The sequence below is a fragment of the Oncorhynchus mykiss genome, chromosome 20 (genome assembly GCF_013265735.2).
Source record: "Oncorhynchus mykiss isolate Arlee chromosome 20, USDA_OmykA_1.1, whole genome shotgun sequence".
NCBI lineage: Eukaryota > Metazoa > Chordata > Actinopteri > Salmoniformes > Salmonidae > Oncorhynchus > Oncorhynchus mykiss.
The window spans coordinates 11,063,919-11,082,071 of NC_048584.1; the positions used below are offsets into that span (position 1 = coordinate 11,063,919).

The 18,153-nt window shown below is 44.1% G+C and overlaps 1 protein-coding gene across 2 annotated transcripts; it reads right to left on the reverse strand.

Annotated features, from left to right (window-relative positions):
• Positions 1-7,079: 7,079 nt before the first annotated feature.
• Positions 7,080-15,292, reverse strand: ptcd1 (pentatricopeptide repeat domain 1). 2 transcript variants are annotated; one of them, XR_005037924.1, is made up of 9 exons: positions 14,252-15,292; positions 11,435-11,575; positions 10,554-10,772; positions 10,262-10,363; positions 9,470-10,183; positions 8,374-8,490; positions 7,768-7,950; positions 7,385-7,620; positions 7,080-7,344 (listed from the first exon to the last, which is right to left on the reverse strand). XR_005037924.1 is itself a non-coding variant. In XM_021575690.2 (8 exons), exons 1-8 carry the CDS (start codon positions 14,702-14,704, stop codon positions 7,438-7,440), a joined length of 2,112 nt encoding a protein of 703 aa, XP_021431365.2. In that variant the 5' UTR covers positions 14,705-15,291; the 3' UTR covers positions 7,080-7,437. The 2 variants fall into 2 exon arrangements, 1 of the variants encoding a protein (XP_021431365.2); XM_021575690.2 differs by having other exon boundaries at positions 7,080-7,620; positions 14,252-15,291.
• Positions 15,293-18,153: the final 2,861 nt, after the last annotated feature.

Here is an 18,153-nt window from a genome sequence, read left to right on the forward strand (position 1 = left end):
GGATACAGCTGTGGAAACCTTGAACACCCAACTTAATTAGTCTATTATCCTAAAATAACTTTACAAATACAAAAGATACACTTACTGTTAGGCATTTTACCACATTGTTTTGTAGTGTAACAGCTTCAAGCCAATGTTTTTTGTGTTCCCTCCCAAGTTTCCATTAGTTCAGGAAGTGTCGTAGTTCAGGTAAATGTGCGCAAAACACCTCCATGGGAATCTGTGTTAAAACGTTTCACAGGAAGAAAATGATTTTGGGGTGATATGAAAGTAGTTTCTGAGGTTTCCAAAACTGTATTTCACGCAATGATTATTAGTCTTAACAGTTAGGCGGAGCACTGTTGTACTCATTGGCCTTGCGGTGGTCAATGGATCGAATGAGAACCCGATGGCTGTGTCCTCTCCTCATTCACATAAACACATGCGTGCGTGCACACACACACGCGCTCACACACATTAACCAGCGATCAATATAGATCAATGGGTCTGCTCTCAGACAAGAGACCCTTCTGGCCCAGCGAATCAGAAAGAGATAGAGAGAGAGAGAGAAAGGTACATTATTAGGTTTCCATACTGTTGAAGCTGAGTGCTGCTAAGAGATGATGTCACAGAGACCCAGAGTGCTTTGCTAAATGTTTAATGTGCCATTTGCAGGAGACCATCAGAAGTGTGTGTGTGTGTGTGTGTGTGTGTGTGTGTGTGTGTGTGTGTGTGTGTGTGTGTGTGTGTGTGTGTGTGTGTGTGTGTGTGTGTGTGTGTGTGTGTGTGTGTGTGTGTTGAGTGCTTCCTGAGTAGCATTGCTCTCTCAGCAGTCTCAGTGGAGGGACCATAAACACCACAGAACCAGGCACGGAGTAGAGAGGACTCAGTACAGTTAATATTAGAGCTTCCACTGAGAAAGAAAGTTTCTCTTACAGAGAGAAGAAAAAGACAGAAGGAAAGGGGCAGTAAAAGAAGCTCAGACTCAGTTCACCTCAGAAGCCCATACAAGTTGTGCAGTTATCATGTAGTGATGCGGCCAACACTGGGAGGTGTGCGTGTGTGTACATAGCACTGCAATATGGTAGTTTCCTCCCCCTCCTTCAACTACTTGCCGACCTTGTCCTCTTCCTCCTCCTCCTCCTCCTCCTACGATGTTATGTAATAGTAACTCCTTTAACTCACCCTCCTCACATACTCTGAGAAAAAAACAAAACGAAGAGAGGGTGGTAAAAAAAAAAGGGCGTAGGAAAGAGATTTGTATAATTTCAGTTGGGTTCATCAGGGAGAGAAAAAGAGAGAGAGAGAGAGAGAGTATGTAATAGCGTTTTACTGTTAGACCTAATGCCACCTCAATTTCTACATCACATCAATAATGCATCAGATGTGCCTCTCACAGTACGTGTTTGTTTGTGTGTGTGTGTGTTTGCGTGTGTATGTGTGTGTTTGTGTTGCTGTGTCACATTGAGTTGTCTTGCTTTAGTGTATTCTGTAAAACCGTGACTTCTCTTTCACAGCAAAAGAGAAGGGCTACAGGCTGGGGCTGCTTGACTGGTTCTGGGGCTGAGCCTGGGCTAGGTTGAAGTGAGACTCAGGACTGTTGCTGGTGCTAGGGCTGCATATCTAGAGCTGCATATCTAGAGCTGCATATCTAGAGCTGCACATCCTTACCATTTTAATAACCAGACACACAATGTTTAGTGCTCTTTCTGTCACTTTCCCCCTAACTTACCGCTCTTCCTTTGTCCTAGGACATGGTGATCAATGAACCAGCGTTTCCCAAACTCGGTCCTTGGGAGTGCAAGTTTTGTTCTTTGCCCTAACACTACACAGCTGATTCAAATGATCAAAGCTTGATGATTAGTATGGTTATTAGAATCAGCTGTGTAGTGTTAGTGCAAAAAAGTAAATGTTCACCGCTTGGGGTCCCGAGGACCGAGTTTGGGGAACCCTGTCCTAGGGGCTCACGGAGTGCAGTATCCCCCTCCCAACACACACACACACACACACACACACACACACACACACACACACACACACACACACACACACACACACACACACACACACACACACACACAGAGGAGAATAGGAATATACAGTGTGGTCTTAAATTATTGACACCCTTAATAAAGATCAGCAAAAATTACTGTAAAAAATAAATAATTCAAATACTGAGCAATATTGTATGCTCAAAAAATCTGGAAATTATATTCTTTTATAATAACACATTTGCTCGGAGAAAGAGATTTTGTATAGCAAGTAATATTTTTTCTCAAAAAGGTAGGGGTAAAAATGATTGACACCTCTGTTTTCATTACCTTTCAATACCTCACCTTGCAATGATAATGGCACTGATTCTTTTTCGAAGATGTTTTATGAGTTGGAGAACACATTGGGAAGGATCTTAGACCATTCCTCAATACAGAATCCTTCAAGATCCTTGATACCGCAGGACCAGTGGAAGAAAAATATCACCATAACATCAAAGATCCACCACCATATTTTACAGTAGATATGGGGTTCATTTCTGCTCATGCATTCTCATTTTGACGCCAAACCCAGCACTGGTATGCATGACCAGAGAGCCTGTATAATTGGTTCAATCCAAAAACATTCCTAAACCTCTTAGTTTGATGTGCCTGAAGACAGGGACTCTGCTGCCACCTGCTGCCAGACAAACTGAACTTAACACTCTTTTTCAAGGACAGAATGAATCCCAACGACTCCATAACTGACTTCCTGTAAACCCCATCCCTGCTGTTGAGGTAAAGTGCAGTTCAGAATTTCAACTTTTCAGCTCTACAGACTTAAATTGATACATAACGCAACCCTAGGATTGTCTATATATAGATATTGGAATTTAAAGTAATACAAGGAGAGGATAGGCAACTTTCACCTAGCAGCAACTTTCATCAGCAACTTGCCCTCAGACAGACTCAATTCATCAGGGCATGGACTCTACGAGGTCTCGGAAGCGTTTCACAGGGATGCTTGTCGACTACAATGCTTCCCACAGCCCATTTTTGTGGGAAGTTGCTATAGACCATCAAGTGCTAACATTCAGTATCTGGATAACATGTGTAAAATGCTTGATAATGTATGTGATATCAGAGAGGTATATTTTCTGGGTGATTTAAATATTGACTGGCTTTCATCAAGCTGCCCACTTAAGAAAAAGATTCTAACTGTAACCAGTGCCTACAACCTGGCTCAGGTTATCGGTCAACCGACCAGGGTAGTTACAAATTTCACAAATTTCACAAATTTCACAATTTCACATAATAACCATATCTAGGAAAACCAAAGTTCCAAAGGCTGGGCCTAATATAGTGTATAAGAGGTCATATAAGAAGTTTTGTAGTGATTCTTATGTTGATGATGTAAATAATATTTGCTGGTCTGTGGTGTGTAATGAGGAGCAACCAGATGCTGCACTTGACTCATTTATGAAATCGCTTATTCCAGTTACTAATAAGCAAGCGCCCATTAAGAAAATGACTGAAAAAACTGTTAAATCCCCTTGGATTGATGATGAGTGGGATGAGGCAAAAGGTATGGAAAATAAGTCTGGCCGCCCAATCAATTGGCAAACGTACTGCAAATTCAGAAATCATGTGACTAAACTAAATAAAAATAAACTATACTATGAAACAAAAATAAATGATATAAAGAATGATGGAGCGCCTTAAATGTAATTTTGGGGAAAAAGGCGAACTTGGATCCATTCATTGAATCAGATGGCTCATTCGTCACAAACCCCACTGATTTTCCAAACTACTTGAATTACTTTTCTTTGGCAAGATAAGCAAACTTAGGCATGACATGCAAGCAACAAACGCTGACACTACATATCCAAATTATGAAAGACAAGCATTGTACATTTGAATTTAAGCCTGCTAGAAAGTATGTCCCCTCATGCCTGGATGGAAGCAAAATTAATTCTACTACTAAAGGATAGTAAAGCCCCCTTGACTGGGTCAAATAGCCGACCATTCAGCCTGTCCAGGGGTATCGTCGGATGGGGCCACAGTGTCTCCTGACCCCTCCTGTCTCAGCCTCCAGTATTTATGCTGCAGTAGTTTATGTGTCAGGAGGCTAGGGTCAGTCTGTTATATCTGGAGTACTTCTCCTGTCCCATCCGGTGTCCTGTGTGAATTTAAGTATGCGCTCTCTAAATCTCTCTCTTTATTTCTCTCTTTCTTTCTCTCTCTCAGAGGACCTGAGCCCTAGGACCATGCCTCAGGACTACCTGACCTGATGACTCCTTGCTGTCCCCAGTCCACCTGGCCGTGCTGCTGCTCCAGTTTCAACTGTTCTCCCTGTGGCTATGGAACCCTGACCTGTTCACCGGACGTGCTACCTGTCCCAAAACTGCTGTTTTTAACTCCTTAGAGACATCAGGAGCGGTAGAGATACTCTGAATGATCGGCTATGAAAAGACAACTGACATTTACTCCTGAGGTGCTGACCTGTTGCACCCTCGACAACTACTGTGATTATTATAATTTGACCCAGCTGGTCATCTATGAACATTTGAACATCTTGGCCATGTTCTGTTATAATCTCCACCCGGCACAGCCAGAAGAGGACTGACCCCCCCTCATAGCCTGGTTCCTCTCTGGGTGTTTTCCTAGGTTCTGGCCTTTCTCTGGAGTTTTTCCTAGCCACTGTGGTTCTACACCTGCATTGCTTGCTGTTTGGGGTTTTAGGCTGGGTTTCTGTACAGCACTTTGTGACATCAGCGGATGTAAGAAGGGCTTTATAAATACATTTGATTGAACACTATACACGTCAGCTACTACAGCAACTGAAATGACGGCAACACTTAACAATGAGCTGCAGTTCGTTTCAGAATGGGTGGCAAGGAATAAGTTAGTTAAATATTTCCAAAACTAAAAGCATTCACTAAAACCTAAACATCAACTACATCTGGTAATGAATAATGTCGAAATTTAGCAAGTTGAGGTAACTAAACTGCTTGGATTAACCCTGGATTGTAAACTGTCATGGTCAAGACTATTTGATACAACAGTAGCTATGATGGGGAGAAGTCTGCGCTGCTCTGCCTTCTTAACAATACTATCAACAAGGCAGGTCCTACAGGCCCTAGTTTTGTCGCACCTAGACTACTTTTCAGGAGTGTTGTCAGGTGCCACAAAGAGGGACTTCTGTAATTGTAAAAAATTGTAATTGGCTCAGAACAGGGCAGCAGGGCTGGCCCTTCAACGTACACAGAGAGATAACATTAATGATATGCATGTCAATCTCTCATGGCTCAATGTGGAAGAGAGATTGACATCATCACTACGTGTTTTTGTAAGAAGTGTTGACAAGCTGAATGTACTGAGTAGTCTGTTTAATAAACTACGGGCACACAGCTCAGACACCCATGCATACCCCTCAAGACATGCCACCAGAGGCCTCTTCACAATCCCCAAGTCCAGAAAAGACTGTGGGAGGCACACAGTACTACATAGAGCCATGACTACATGGAACTCTATTCCACATCAGGTAACTGATGCAAGCAGGAGAATACCATTTTTTTTTAATCTGAAAAAATACACCTTATGGAACAGCAGGGACTGTGAAGAGCATATGTGAAGACACGCATATGCATACATTGTAATATTGTTGTACGGTGGGATTATACATGTTTTATTGTAGATATGTAGGTGTGTAGTAATGTTATATGATGTACTGTTTTATGTATAAGGTACATTTTTATTGTTTTTGGACCCCAGGAAGAGTAGTTATTAGTTATAATAACCTGTTTTTGCTTTGTCATTTTGGGGTATTGTGTGGTCTGAATACTTTCCGAACGCACTGTACATCATTACTTATAACCCCGTGACAGGATCAATTATATAAAGAATGTCAAATTCTACAAAAATGTTACCTTTTGCATAAGAACGACACCGTTAGATGTAATAAAACGAGCATGTTAAAGAACTTCATCTCAAACTCAGTGCTGCAGTCCCTTTTCTTTCCATGCTGTGCTCTTCCAAACTTCAGATCGCATGTGCCCAATTCAACTGTCATCAATAGTTACCACTGCCACAAATGGCTAAACCCCGCCTATTTCTACAATTTCTCCTTAAAATCTGATTTGAAACCTAACCACACTGCTAATTTAAAGCCTAACCCTAAATCAAGACCAAACAGCAAAATATATGTATATATTTACGATATAGCCAATTTTGTCTGTGGCAACTAGTGTCAACCATTCACCTAGGTGACCAGCCAGTCCCAGCAGTGACATGCGCAGTGACATGCGTAGGTACCATAGCAGATATTTATGGTTTATGCAGTCCAAACACTTATAAGTCATAAAACCCACCATCTTTGGTCAAGCATACACAGTAGACTTGAGTGGTATAACGTATAATGGGGTATTTGGAAAACCCCACGGGATGTTTTTTCAACTGATGAAACTTCCTTTTATTTTTTATAAATTTGAATATTTGTTACTAAGTAAATACCTGCAGTCAACTTGTGCAAAACATTAGGAAATAAAGATTGCGTTCTTCATTTCACCTGTCGCAATTTTTGAATCCTGAATGAGAGACCTGAATCCAATCGAGAATCTGTGGAAAGAACTGAAAACTGCTGTTCACAAATGCTCTCCATCCAACCTCACTGAGCTCGAGCTGTTTTGCAAGGAGGAATGGGAAAAAATGTCAGTCTCTCGATGTGCAAAACTGATAGACATACCCCAAGCGACTTACAGCTGTAATCGCAGCAAAAGGTGGCGCTACAAAGTATTAACTTAAGGGGGCTGAATAATTTTGCACGCCCAATTTTTCAGTTTTTGATTTGTTAAAAAAGTTTGAAATATCCAATAAATGTCGTTCCACTTCATGATTGTGTCCCACTTGTTGTTGATTCTTCACAAAAAAATACAGTTTTATATCTTTATGTTTGAAGCCTGAAATGTGGCAAAAGGTCGCAAAGTTCAAGGGGGCCGAATACTTTCGCAAGGCACTATGTACTTGTTAGCATTGCTAACCTTTGGATTAGAGGGGTTTGAAAACAGCGCCCCTTGTAGGTATGAAGGTATGACAATCTTGATACTGCCCAAGCCTAATACACAGACCAAGTTTTATTACTGTAAGTTTATTACATAAAAGAAACATAACAGTTTACATATATTTCATTGGAGGCTGTTGGGAGGAGCTATAGGATGACAGACTCATTGTAGAGGCTGGAATGGAAAAAAATGAAACGTGTCAAAGACATCAAACATATGGAAACCACATGATTGACTGTTCCATTTACTCCATTCCAGCCATTACAAATGAGGCCATCCTCCTATAGGTCCTCCCACCAGCCTCATCTGATATTTACAGGACACGTGACGACACAGAGTAACAGCATCATGGTTCTGGGGTTGTAGACGCTCACATTTACAATGCTTGCAGTGTGTGTGTGCGAGTGCGGGTACAAAGGTGTGTGTGTTCAGCTGTGTTGCTTGCGGTGTCGCCTTGCTGCTGCTGCCTGCTGGTGTCCATCTTGTCTCGTCTCTGCAGGGTGGTCTCTCTCAGGTCCTCCTGTCTCCTGGGCAGGCATGGTGGTCAGCCACTGGTGGTAGTAACCACGGAAACCATCAATCTGAGACAGGTAGGTGTTCCTAAACTTATACTGACAGAGAGAGGGAGTGCGAAAGAGGGGTAGGGAAAGAGAGAGAAAGATGTGAGACTCAAACCTATGATCTGTTGTTTCTGCACTTGTAATGACAAACCGATGCACATGATTAGATACCACACGCACATGCCCTCTCCTCCCTACCTGGTTATAGTTGGGCGGGTACTGGGAGGCGTGTTCTAGCTGAGTGATGATGATGTCATTAGGTGGGACGTTGTGTTCCCTCATGGCTCTAAGCACCAGCCTCAGATACACATAGTCCAGCCTCCTGCTGGCACAGCCAATAAGAGCAGAGAACACCTGCACACTGGGCTGCACCCCCGCCGCCTGCAGGAAACACAGAGGGGATTCTAATAAACTGGCCCAGATGATTGCATTTGTTTTGGAAGCGGGTTGCCTCCCAGGTGATAGACGGACGTCCCGTCGGCTTAGGTTATGCACGTGGTGTAAGGAGTAGGATTGTGTTTTCACATGCAAAAATGATTGCTCTGATAAAAATACTTGTATTTATTTATCTGCCTTCTCAATGAAAACTACTTAGAAAATTCAGACATTTTATGGAAAGGAGTTGTTGATTAATTGTGAACTATGCGTCATGCTGCATTGTTGACAATATGATCGAGCAGTAGGGCGGGCCTCTCCCACCTAGCTTCACCCCGGTCACGTGACAGGCCATAGCTCAGTTCAACCCGGGGCAACGTAATCATGTGTGTGTGTGTGTGTGTGTGTGTGTGTGTGTGTGTGTGTTACCTGCATGTCCCCCAGCAGCTGTAGGGCATCTGTCTGTCTGTTGCAGCCCAGAGCCAGACTTCCGTATGTCCGTACATCCGCACGCACACGTCTTTCCTGCATCACACACATCACTGCCTGACACACACACACACACACACACACACACACAGTTAGAAAACATACACACCTTGCAACAACATTGGTACAACTTCAGAGCCCTATACTACGTAAGTGGTTTGAGGAGTTAAGTGAGGTAACTTTGGTCAACTCTGAGGTCAACTAGGGGATAACAGATACCACGAAGGGGGCTCACCTTTTAGCCAGGTACATTTCTATGGCAACGAATCATTCAGAACTAACCTGCTCCGTGGCAGGCTAACTCCACTTACCATGAATGTAATGGCTGAGCCACTAGTTGAGGGTGAATGAAATATAAGATTCCCTCCCTCTCACAAAGACTGCATCATCACCCCTTTCATTTGAGGAAGACTGATGAAATATTTGATTAATCAAGTTTTTTTGTATTTAAAAATAGTAATGTTAAAATTCCTATCACATTGCACATTTAGTAATGACAGAAAGCATTTGAAAGTTCACGCACAGTAAAACTTGTTTATAACTTGTGTTATTTTATTGATAGGAGTGGGGGAAAAAAGGTGCTTGTGCAATGATAAGCATCCGAAAGCACACCAAAGATGGCATTAACGAGATGTGATAAAATAAAGACAGCACTTCAACAAACCTATTTCACACCATAACCTGCTGAATTTGCAAGATCTCTTTTCCTTCATCTTGCTTTCCGCACAAATAAAAATGGTGCACTGACTCGCCCATAGATTGACGTTTCAGCATCGTCTCGATGGAGTTTGGCGTTCGACTAGCTGCGTGCAACATGCACACGCAGTTACAAGCCTGCTAAAGTTAGCGGCAGGCGGAAAGCAATATCTAGCGTCGTAGTACGGTTGAAGCCTGAGCTGGAAAGTGAAGTTAACTGAAGCCGGCTAGCTTTAGTAAAACCCTGAGTAGATCTGGTTTAAAATGTAGTATACCTCTCAGGTGTGTGTGTGTACATAGTGATGGTGTGTGTGTGTACATAGTGACGGTGTGTGTGTACCTTAGCCTCTTGTAGGTCTCCAGCACGTGCTGCCCTGCGGATCACACTGTTGTAGAACGCTGCGTCCAGCTTCACACCGTGTTGCTTAGCGACCGCCAGCAGGCTGTGCAGTGATTGGATGCCGGGCTCCATGGTGTCAGCTAATAGTGTGAGAGTTCTGATGTCTGGGCAGAGCCCCGCAGTGGCCATCTTATCCAGGAAGCCCTGGGCCCCGCCCATCAGCGCCAGCCTATCAAACATTCCGCTCACCACACCAAGCGAGACCACACCCCCCTCTTCAGCCCTGCCCACTGATAGGTCCAGCAGGTTGGGGGGGTGGGAACTGGTTCCTGACAGACAGGGGAGAGAACCAATGGGAGCCTCTTGCTCTCCTCCCTTCCTCACCATCACCAGTTGGGTTGTTATCGGGGCAACCACACTACTGTCCAGGTCGCTATGGTGTCTGAGGATGTTGCTAGGGTCATTGCTATGGTGACTAAGGTCGTTGTCGGGGTGTTGTGTGAACAGTTGACTCTCCAGAGCGTCGACGTCCAGTGGAGCCGACCCCTGACCCCTGACCTTTACCGCTTGACCTTCCTGGCCGCAATCAGAGGTCAGCAGCAGGGCAGAGGCCACGGCGGGGTTACCTATCCCACAATCTCTAGCAGCGCGGAGCAGCAGGTTGTAGTTCTGGACGTCGGGACGAATCCCCATCCTCAACATCTGACGATACACCTAACACACACACACATTATACACACACACACACACAACAGTTTTAGAAGTTTGAATACATGTGTGTGCGTGTGTTACCTGCAGGGCCTGTCTGAAGCCAGTGACTCTGTCTCTCACACAGCCCATCAGCAGGAAGTGGAAGGTCTCCTGAGTTACTGCATGACCAGCCTGTAGCATGTCCTACAAACAAACAAATGCACACACTTTGTTTGGATGTACAAAGGCCCTGAATATCTCATAAAGAGAAACATTTGAAATCTAATATGGTCTTATGTTTTTATTGTCTATAGAGGTCAAGGGATAAGTGTGTGTAGATAGGCTCTGAGGTGTTTGCTGAGGGAAGGTGTTAGAGGTCAGGGGCTAAAGTTACCCGCAGTGTGTGTAAACAGGCTCGAAGGTGGTTGGTGAGGGCGTGTGTCTTCAGCAGGGCGTGGTATGTGATGTCACTGAGGGGATGGTTCTTCCGCCGCAGCTCCTGCTCCAAGTGGATGGCTTGCTGCAGCCCGGCTTGTTTCCGTGGTGACTCGGCACAGGCGTTGAACAGAGCGGTGTAGGTGGCGTCGCTAGGAACCAGACCTCTCTTCTTCATCTGTCACCCACACAAACACATCACATTAAACACATACACCATAATTATCATCATCTGGGGGTGAGGGAGAAACATATGTGTGTGTCTGTGTGCGTTTGAGTCACTGTGTATGTACAGCGTTTCCCTATAGTGCACCGCTGCTAAATCGTGGCCTCCACCGCAAAAAGAAATACAATTTATTAAAAAAATTGGGATGGTGTAACATTTTCAGTGTTAAGTTAAATGACTAAAACTAGATATAAAGTGTATAGAAAAGATAATGGATCTATTTATTTTTTAAACAAGATCATCTCTGAGAACTGGACCATCAGGGATAATCTAACATGTTAATGCATGGCATGGGGGCCCAATTGATTTTGTTATGTTTGAGTCACTTTGTTTATGTTTGAGATAGCACAAGAACAAAGTACAAAACATGGCAAAATGTGTATAATTGCAGAAATCTTGCTTTAAAACAGCAACATTTTGTCTCTTTGGTCAAGAGGGCCTCTAAAACTGCGCCATAGGCCATGCCCACCATCTCCCTCCCCCGCTAACTTTGCCATCGCTGCTGAAAAGAATCCTATTGAAAACACTGTTGTGTGTGCACGTGGGGGGGGGGGGGTGCACGGGTGTGTGTGTGTGTGTATGTGTGCACGGGTGTGTCTGGTCTCTATACGTACGTCGTTGTAGAGTTTGAAGGCGTGTTTGAGATGTCCTGCTCGCCCACAGCCTCCTATCAGGACAGTGTAGTTATATTCCTCAGGTGGGAGTCTCTCTCCCTCCAACATCTCCCTCTGGAACATGGACAGGGCCTCAGACAGCTGAGGGTTAGAGTTTAGGGGTCAGGAGTTACAGGTCAGAACAGTATAGTTACACTTTTCAGGTTGGAGCCTCTTTACCTCCAACATCTCACACAGGAACGTGAACCGCAGACATTAAAACTAGTAGATAGTGACGTCATCCACGTATTCCTATGGAAAACCAGATGGCACAAGAAGTATTTGAAGTGCACCATATTGCTGAATTGCAACCAAAAAACGCTGGGGATAATGGTGAAAGTGGCCGTAACTAGCAATGAATCATGGTTAATGTAGTGGTTTTCATCCTGCCTGAGAGAGTCAACCTGAGCCTCCTTGTAGCCTGCCGTCCTCTGTGACGACAAATGTATATACAGTACCAGTCAAAAGTTTGGACACACCTACTCATTCAAGGGTTTTTCTATATTTTTACATTGTACAATAATAGTGAAGACATCAAAACTATGAAATAACACCTATGGAATCATGTAGTAACCAAACAAGTGTTAACCAAATCTAAATATATTTTATATTTGATTCTTCAAAGTAGCCACCCTTTGCCTTGATGACAGCTTTGCACACTCTTGGCATTCTCTATACCAGCTTCACCTGGAATGCTTTTCCAACAGTCTTGAAGGAGTTCCCACATATGCTGAGCACTTGTTGGCTGCTTTTCCTTCACTCTGCGGTCCAACTCATCACAAACCATCTCAATTTGGTTGAGGTTGGGTGATTGTGGAGGCCAGGTCATCTGATGCAGCACGCCATCACTCACCTTCTTGGTCAAATAGCCATTACACAGGCTGGAGTTGTGTTGGGTCATTGTCCTGTTGAAAAACAAATTATTGTTCCACTAAGCGCAAACCAGATGGGATGGCGTATCGCTGCAGAATCCTGTGGTAGCCATGCTGGTTAAGTGTGCCTTGAATTCTAAATAAATCACAGACAGTGTCATAAGCAAAGCACCCCCACACCACCTCCTCCATGCTTCACCATGGGAACCACACATGCGGAGATCATCCGTTCACCTACTCTGGGTCTTACAAAGACACGGCAGCTGTAGTTCTAAAATGTGGACTCATCAGACCAAAGGACAGATTTCCACAGGTCTAATGTCCATTGCTTGTGTTTCTTGGCCCAAGCAAGTCTCTTCTTCTTATTGGTGTCCTTTAAAACTGGTTTCTTTGCAGCAATTCGACCATGAAGGCCTGATTCACACAGTCTCCTCTGAACTGTTGATGTTGAAATGTGTCTGTTACTTGAACTCTGTGAAGCATTTATTTGGGCTGCAATTTCTGAGGCTGGTAACTCTAATGAACTTATCCTCTGCAGCAGAGGTAACTCTAGGTCTTACTTTCCAGTGGCGGTCCTCATTAGAGACAGTTTCACCATAGCGCTTGATGGTTTTTGCAACTGCACTTTCAAAGTTCTTGAAATTTCCATATTAACTGACCTTCATGTCTTAAAGTAATGATGGACTGTCGTTCTCTTTGCTTATTTGAGCTGTTCTTGCCATAATATGGAATTGGTCGTTTACCAAATAGGGCTATCTTCTGTATACCACCCCTACCTTGTCACAACACAACTGATTGGCTCAAATGCATTGAGGAAAGAAATTCCACAAATTTAACAAGGCACACCTGTTAATTGAAATGCATTCCAGATGACTACCTCATGAAGCTGGTTGAGAGAATGCCAAGAGTGTCCAAAGCTGTCATCTAGGCAAAGGGTGCCTACTTTGAAGAATCTCAAATATAAAATATATTTAGATTTTGGTTACTACATGATTCCATATGTGTTATTTAATAGTTTTGATGTCTTCGCCATTTTTTTTACAATGTAGAAACCCTGGAATGATTAGGTGTGTCCAAACTTTTGACCGGTACTGTAGTAGCCAGAATGGATCACTATTTAAATATCTTGATTTGTAGCAAACTTTAAAAGAATTCAACGTGAGGATCGAACTTGATCATGCTATACTAATTTTAGAGCCCAGAACCTTCATAACATAACCGCAATTTTATTTTGTGGCTTTTCTGACGTCCGTAAATTTACATAGGCTTTCTAGGGCAAATCAGTGCTTTTGGCACTGCTAGGTTGCTACGCAGTAGCTGACCAACAGAACTCGTGACTTCACGCTCCAGAACAAACATTGGGGGCCTGACAGGAACAGTTCCTCCGGGGTTGGGGTCAGAGGTCAGGGGTTAGAGGTCAGGGCAGTGTAGTTCTACTCCTTAGGTTGAAGCCTCTCCCGCTCTGGAACATGGACAGGGCCTCAGACAGCTGGGGGTTAGAGGCCACAACAGTGTAGTTATACTCTTCAGAGTGGAGACTCTCCTTCCAACACATCACTCTGGAACATAAACAGAGCCTCTGACAGCTGAGGGTTAGGGATCAGAGGTTAGGGGTCAGAGGAGTGTAGTTATAACCTACTCTTCAGGTTGGAGTCTCTCTCCATCCAGCATCTCAGCCTCAAGCATGGGTTATGCTCTCCTGCTCAGACGTTAATGATGCATGCCAGACCTTACAATGCCTGAATAGGTATTTCAAGTATCAGTGGCTGTCGATGACGTTTCACACAACCATTCCTCCCTCCCTACCTCCTTCTCAGGTGTCTGATACAGTGACATAGGATGAGGGGACAGAGAAAGAAAGATGAGAACCAGAGGGGGTGATAGATAAAGAGAGAGATCGCTGTACCTTGTTCTCCTTGATGAGTCTTTTACACTGAAGGAAGTACCAGTACTGTGTGTTCCTCCGCCCAGTCCTAGACCTGAAGGCCACCGGCTCCCTCTCCTCCTCCTGCCCGGCCGCCTGCCTCTCCTCCCGATACAACATCTCCTGCAGCTCTGGGGTGGTCTTCCGGAAGGCCCGTCTGGAGGAAAAATCAGCGGAAAGAGATCCGAAGTCCTCAACGCCCGGTGATTCCTGGACATCCCCGGTTCTTCTAGAACTCACCGACACAGACCCAGTGAAGGCTCTTCGGTTGATGTCCGTTACCGGGTGAACCGACCAGGAACGTGGAGCTCTCACGGTGCTACCGGAGCCCAAGCTCGACAGACCTCGTGCTGTCTGAGTACAGCCGTATCTGACGACGTAGTCGACAATGCTTCTCCCGTTCCTCAAACACGACCGAGACACACACTGCAACATCTTTACAGTCCTGGGTGTACACTAGCTAGCTAGAGTTAGTAATCTCGGGGTTACTGTTGGTAGCTAACGTTAGCCAACTGTTAACAAGTTTGTAACTCGTTAGCTATCAACCGTTCATATTACACGAATAAATGCAGTATGACAATTATTCTTCAGAATCCTACTGTATCCGACAGTTCTACCGTGTAGAAGTCTAATGTTTTGGTTCCAACCATGTTTATTTATGTCAGAGTACACACAGCCGTCGTCAACTCATGAAGATCTGCAAGGAAAACGCAAGCATGTTTTTCCATATATCTACCAGACAAAACAGGTCAATAATCGAGTAAAATCTTGTACTGGTAAAACGTCTAACAATGTATGTATTTGAAACGTGTTGTTGAGACGACCATACATATTGTACAGGTTCCGTGATTATGAAATGTCTTCATATTGACGTTGTTTCTGATAAATCAGACCGATATATCGGGGATAGATTAGCAAGGCTGTCACATTTTTGGAGGTCAGACTTCTTCGTGTCTTGTTAGGTCTCCAGCGGGACAGAACAGAGAACAACTGTCATCTACAGGAAAAAAATTGAACTGCAAATGTGTCCACCCATAGAATGAACAGAGATTCAAAATTAATCTGTAAATAAAATGACATGGACATTTAATTTCTCATTAATCCACAACAAAAATCTTCCTATTCTTTTTTATTCTCTCTATCAGTTCTGCTACTTATGGGAGAGAGATGGAGTGAGAGAGAGGGAGAGAGTGTGTGAGAGAGATTGAGAGAGAGAGACTACATATACATAATATGACATTTGAAATGTCTTTATTCTTTTGGAACTTCTGTGAGTGTAATGTCTACTGTTCATTTGTATTGTTTATTTCACTTTTGTATATGATCTACTTCACTTGCTTTGTCAATGTTAACATATGTTTCCCATGCCAATAACGCCCCTTGAATTGAATTGAATTGAGAGAGAGCCATATGTGAATTAATTGCCCCCCATCTATCTTCAGAGTTTGTACTGTTAGGTGACCTAAACTGGGATGTGCTTAATACCCCGGCCGTCCTACAATCTAAGCTAGATGTCCTCAATGTCACACAAATTATCAAGGAACCTACCAGGTACAAGCCTAAATCCGTAACCACGGGTACCCTCTTCGATATCATCCTGACCAACTTGCCCTCTAAATGCACCTCTGCTGTCTTCAACCAGAATCTCAGCGATCACTGCCTGATTGTCTGCGTCCGTAATTGGTCCGCGGTCAAACGACCACCCCTCATCACTGTCAGACGCTCCAAAAAACACTTCAGCAGGCCTTTCTAATCAACCTGACCCGGGTATTCTGGAAGGATATTGACCCGTCAGTAGAGGATGCCTGGTTGCTCTTTAAAAGTGCTTTCCTCGCCATCTTAAATAAGCATGCCCCACTCAAAAAATGTAAAACTAAGAACAGATATAGCCCTTGGTACCACCCCAGACTTGATTGCCCTTGACCAGCGCAAAAAACATCCTGTGGCGTTCTGCATTAGCATCGAATAGCCAGTGCGATATGCAACTTTTCAGGGAAGTCAGGAACCAATATACACAGTCAGTTAGGAAAGCTAAGGCTAGCTTTTTCAAACAGAAATTTGCTTCCTGTAGCACTAATTCTGAAACTGTAAAGTCCATAATGTCATCTTGAGGTAGGAAAATTATCTGGTGTGGCCACCAGCTGTATAAAGTACTGAAGTGCTTCTCCTCCTCATGGACTGTATCAGATTTGCCCGTTCTTGCTGTGAGATGTTACCCCACTCATCCACCAAGCCACCTGCACGTTCCCAGAAATTTCTGGGGGGAATGGCCATAGCCCTCACCCTCCAATCCAACAGGTCCCAGACGTGCTCAATGGGATTGAGATCCGGGCTCTTCGCTGGCCATGGCAGAACACTGACATTCCTGTCTTGCAGGAAATCATGCACAGAATGAGCAGTATGGCTGGTGGCATTGTGCTGGAGGGTCATGTCAGGATGAGCCTGCAGGAAGGGTACCACATGAGGGAGGAGAATGTCTTCCCTGTAACGCACAGCATTGAGATTGCCTGCTATGACAACATGCTCAGTCCAATGATGCTGTGACACATCGCCCCAGACCATGACGGACCCTCCACTTCCAAATCTATCCCGCTCCAGAGTACAGGCCTCGGTGTAATGCTCATTCCTTCCATGATAAACACGAATCCGGCCATCACCCCTGGTGAAACAAAACCGCAACTCGTCAGTGAAGAGCACCTTTTGCCAGTCCTGTCTGGTCCAGCTACGGTGGGTTTGTGCCCAGTTGTTGCAGGTGATGTCTGGTGAGGACCTGCCTTACAACAGGCCTACAAGCCCTCAGTCCAGCCTCTCTCCGCCTATTGTGGACAGTCTGAGCACTGATGGAGGGATTGTGCGTTCCTGTTGTAACTCGGGAAGTTGTTGTTGCCATCCTGTACCTGTCCCGCAGGTGTGATGTTCGGATGTACCGATCCTGTGCAGGTGTTGTTGCACGTGTTCTGCCATTGCGAGGACGATCAGCTCTCTGTCCTGTCTTAGGCGTCTAACGGTACGGACATTAAAATGTATTGCCCTGGCCATATCTGCAGTCCTCATGCCTCCTTGCAGCATGCAGCATGCCATTTGTTCACGCAAATGAGCAGGGACCCTGTGCATCTTTCTTTCTGTATTTGTTAGTCAGTAGAAAGGCCTCTTTAGTGTCCTAAGTTTTTAGTGTCCTAACTGTGACCTTAATTGCCCACCGTCTGTAATCTGTTAGTGTCTTAACAACCGTTCCACAGGTGCATGTTCATTAATTGTTTATGGTTCATTGAACAAGCATGGGAAACAGTGTTTAAACCATTTACAATGAAGATCTGTGAAGTTATTTGGATTTTTACGAATTATCTTTGAAATACAGGGTCCTGAAAAGGGTTGTTTATTTTTTTGCTGAGTTGATATGGGGCATCCGACAGTCTCAGCTCTGTAAATTGTGCTGTAAAGAGACAGAATCAATAGATCATGTATTCTATTTAGCTTGTTTCTGGTCACAGGTTCAGGGATGGTTAAAAAAAAGTGTTGGGCGATTTGGAATGCCATAGTTAGTCAACCTATATAAGTTATTTATTATCTTTAGCTCACAATCTGTGGATAATATATGACTAGAAAGGGTCAAAAGTTTTGTAAAACATCACAGCACAATTGAAAAATATATGGCACATGGAAACCAAACGAGAGTGGTCTATGGTGATAGGTGGGATGGGCTGAGAGTGGCTGAGGGTTTGGTAAAGTATTGTTATGTGACTGTAAAAAAAGCTGTAAAAAAACTAAGATATTTGTCCTCCGAATGGGGGGGGGGGGGAAATAAGGGCACAGGGCGAGACCCAGATGGTTTGAGTTTTATTACTATAATCCAAGGGGCAGGCAAGAGAATGTTGGTGGACAGG

Bases quoted from the DNA above. Each gene is read 5' to 3' on its own strand.
- ptcd1 (XM_021575690.2), bottom strand. From the start codon at position 14,704: ATGTTGCAGTGTGTGTCTCGGTCGTGTTTGAGGAACGGGAGAAGCATT. The intron at 10,364-10,553 runs GTAACTTTAGCC...GTTTGTTTGTAG, and splicing joins CCTGTTTACACACACTGCGG to GACATGCTACAGGCTGGTCA. The intron at 10,184-10,261 runs GTAACACACGCA...TGTGTGTGTTAG, and splicing joins GCTTCAGACAGGCCCTGCAG to GTGTATCGTCAGATGTTGAG.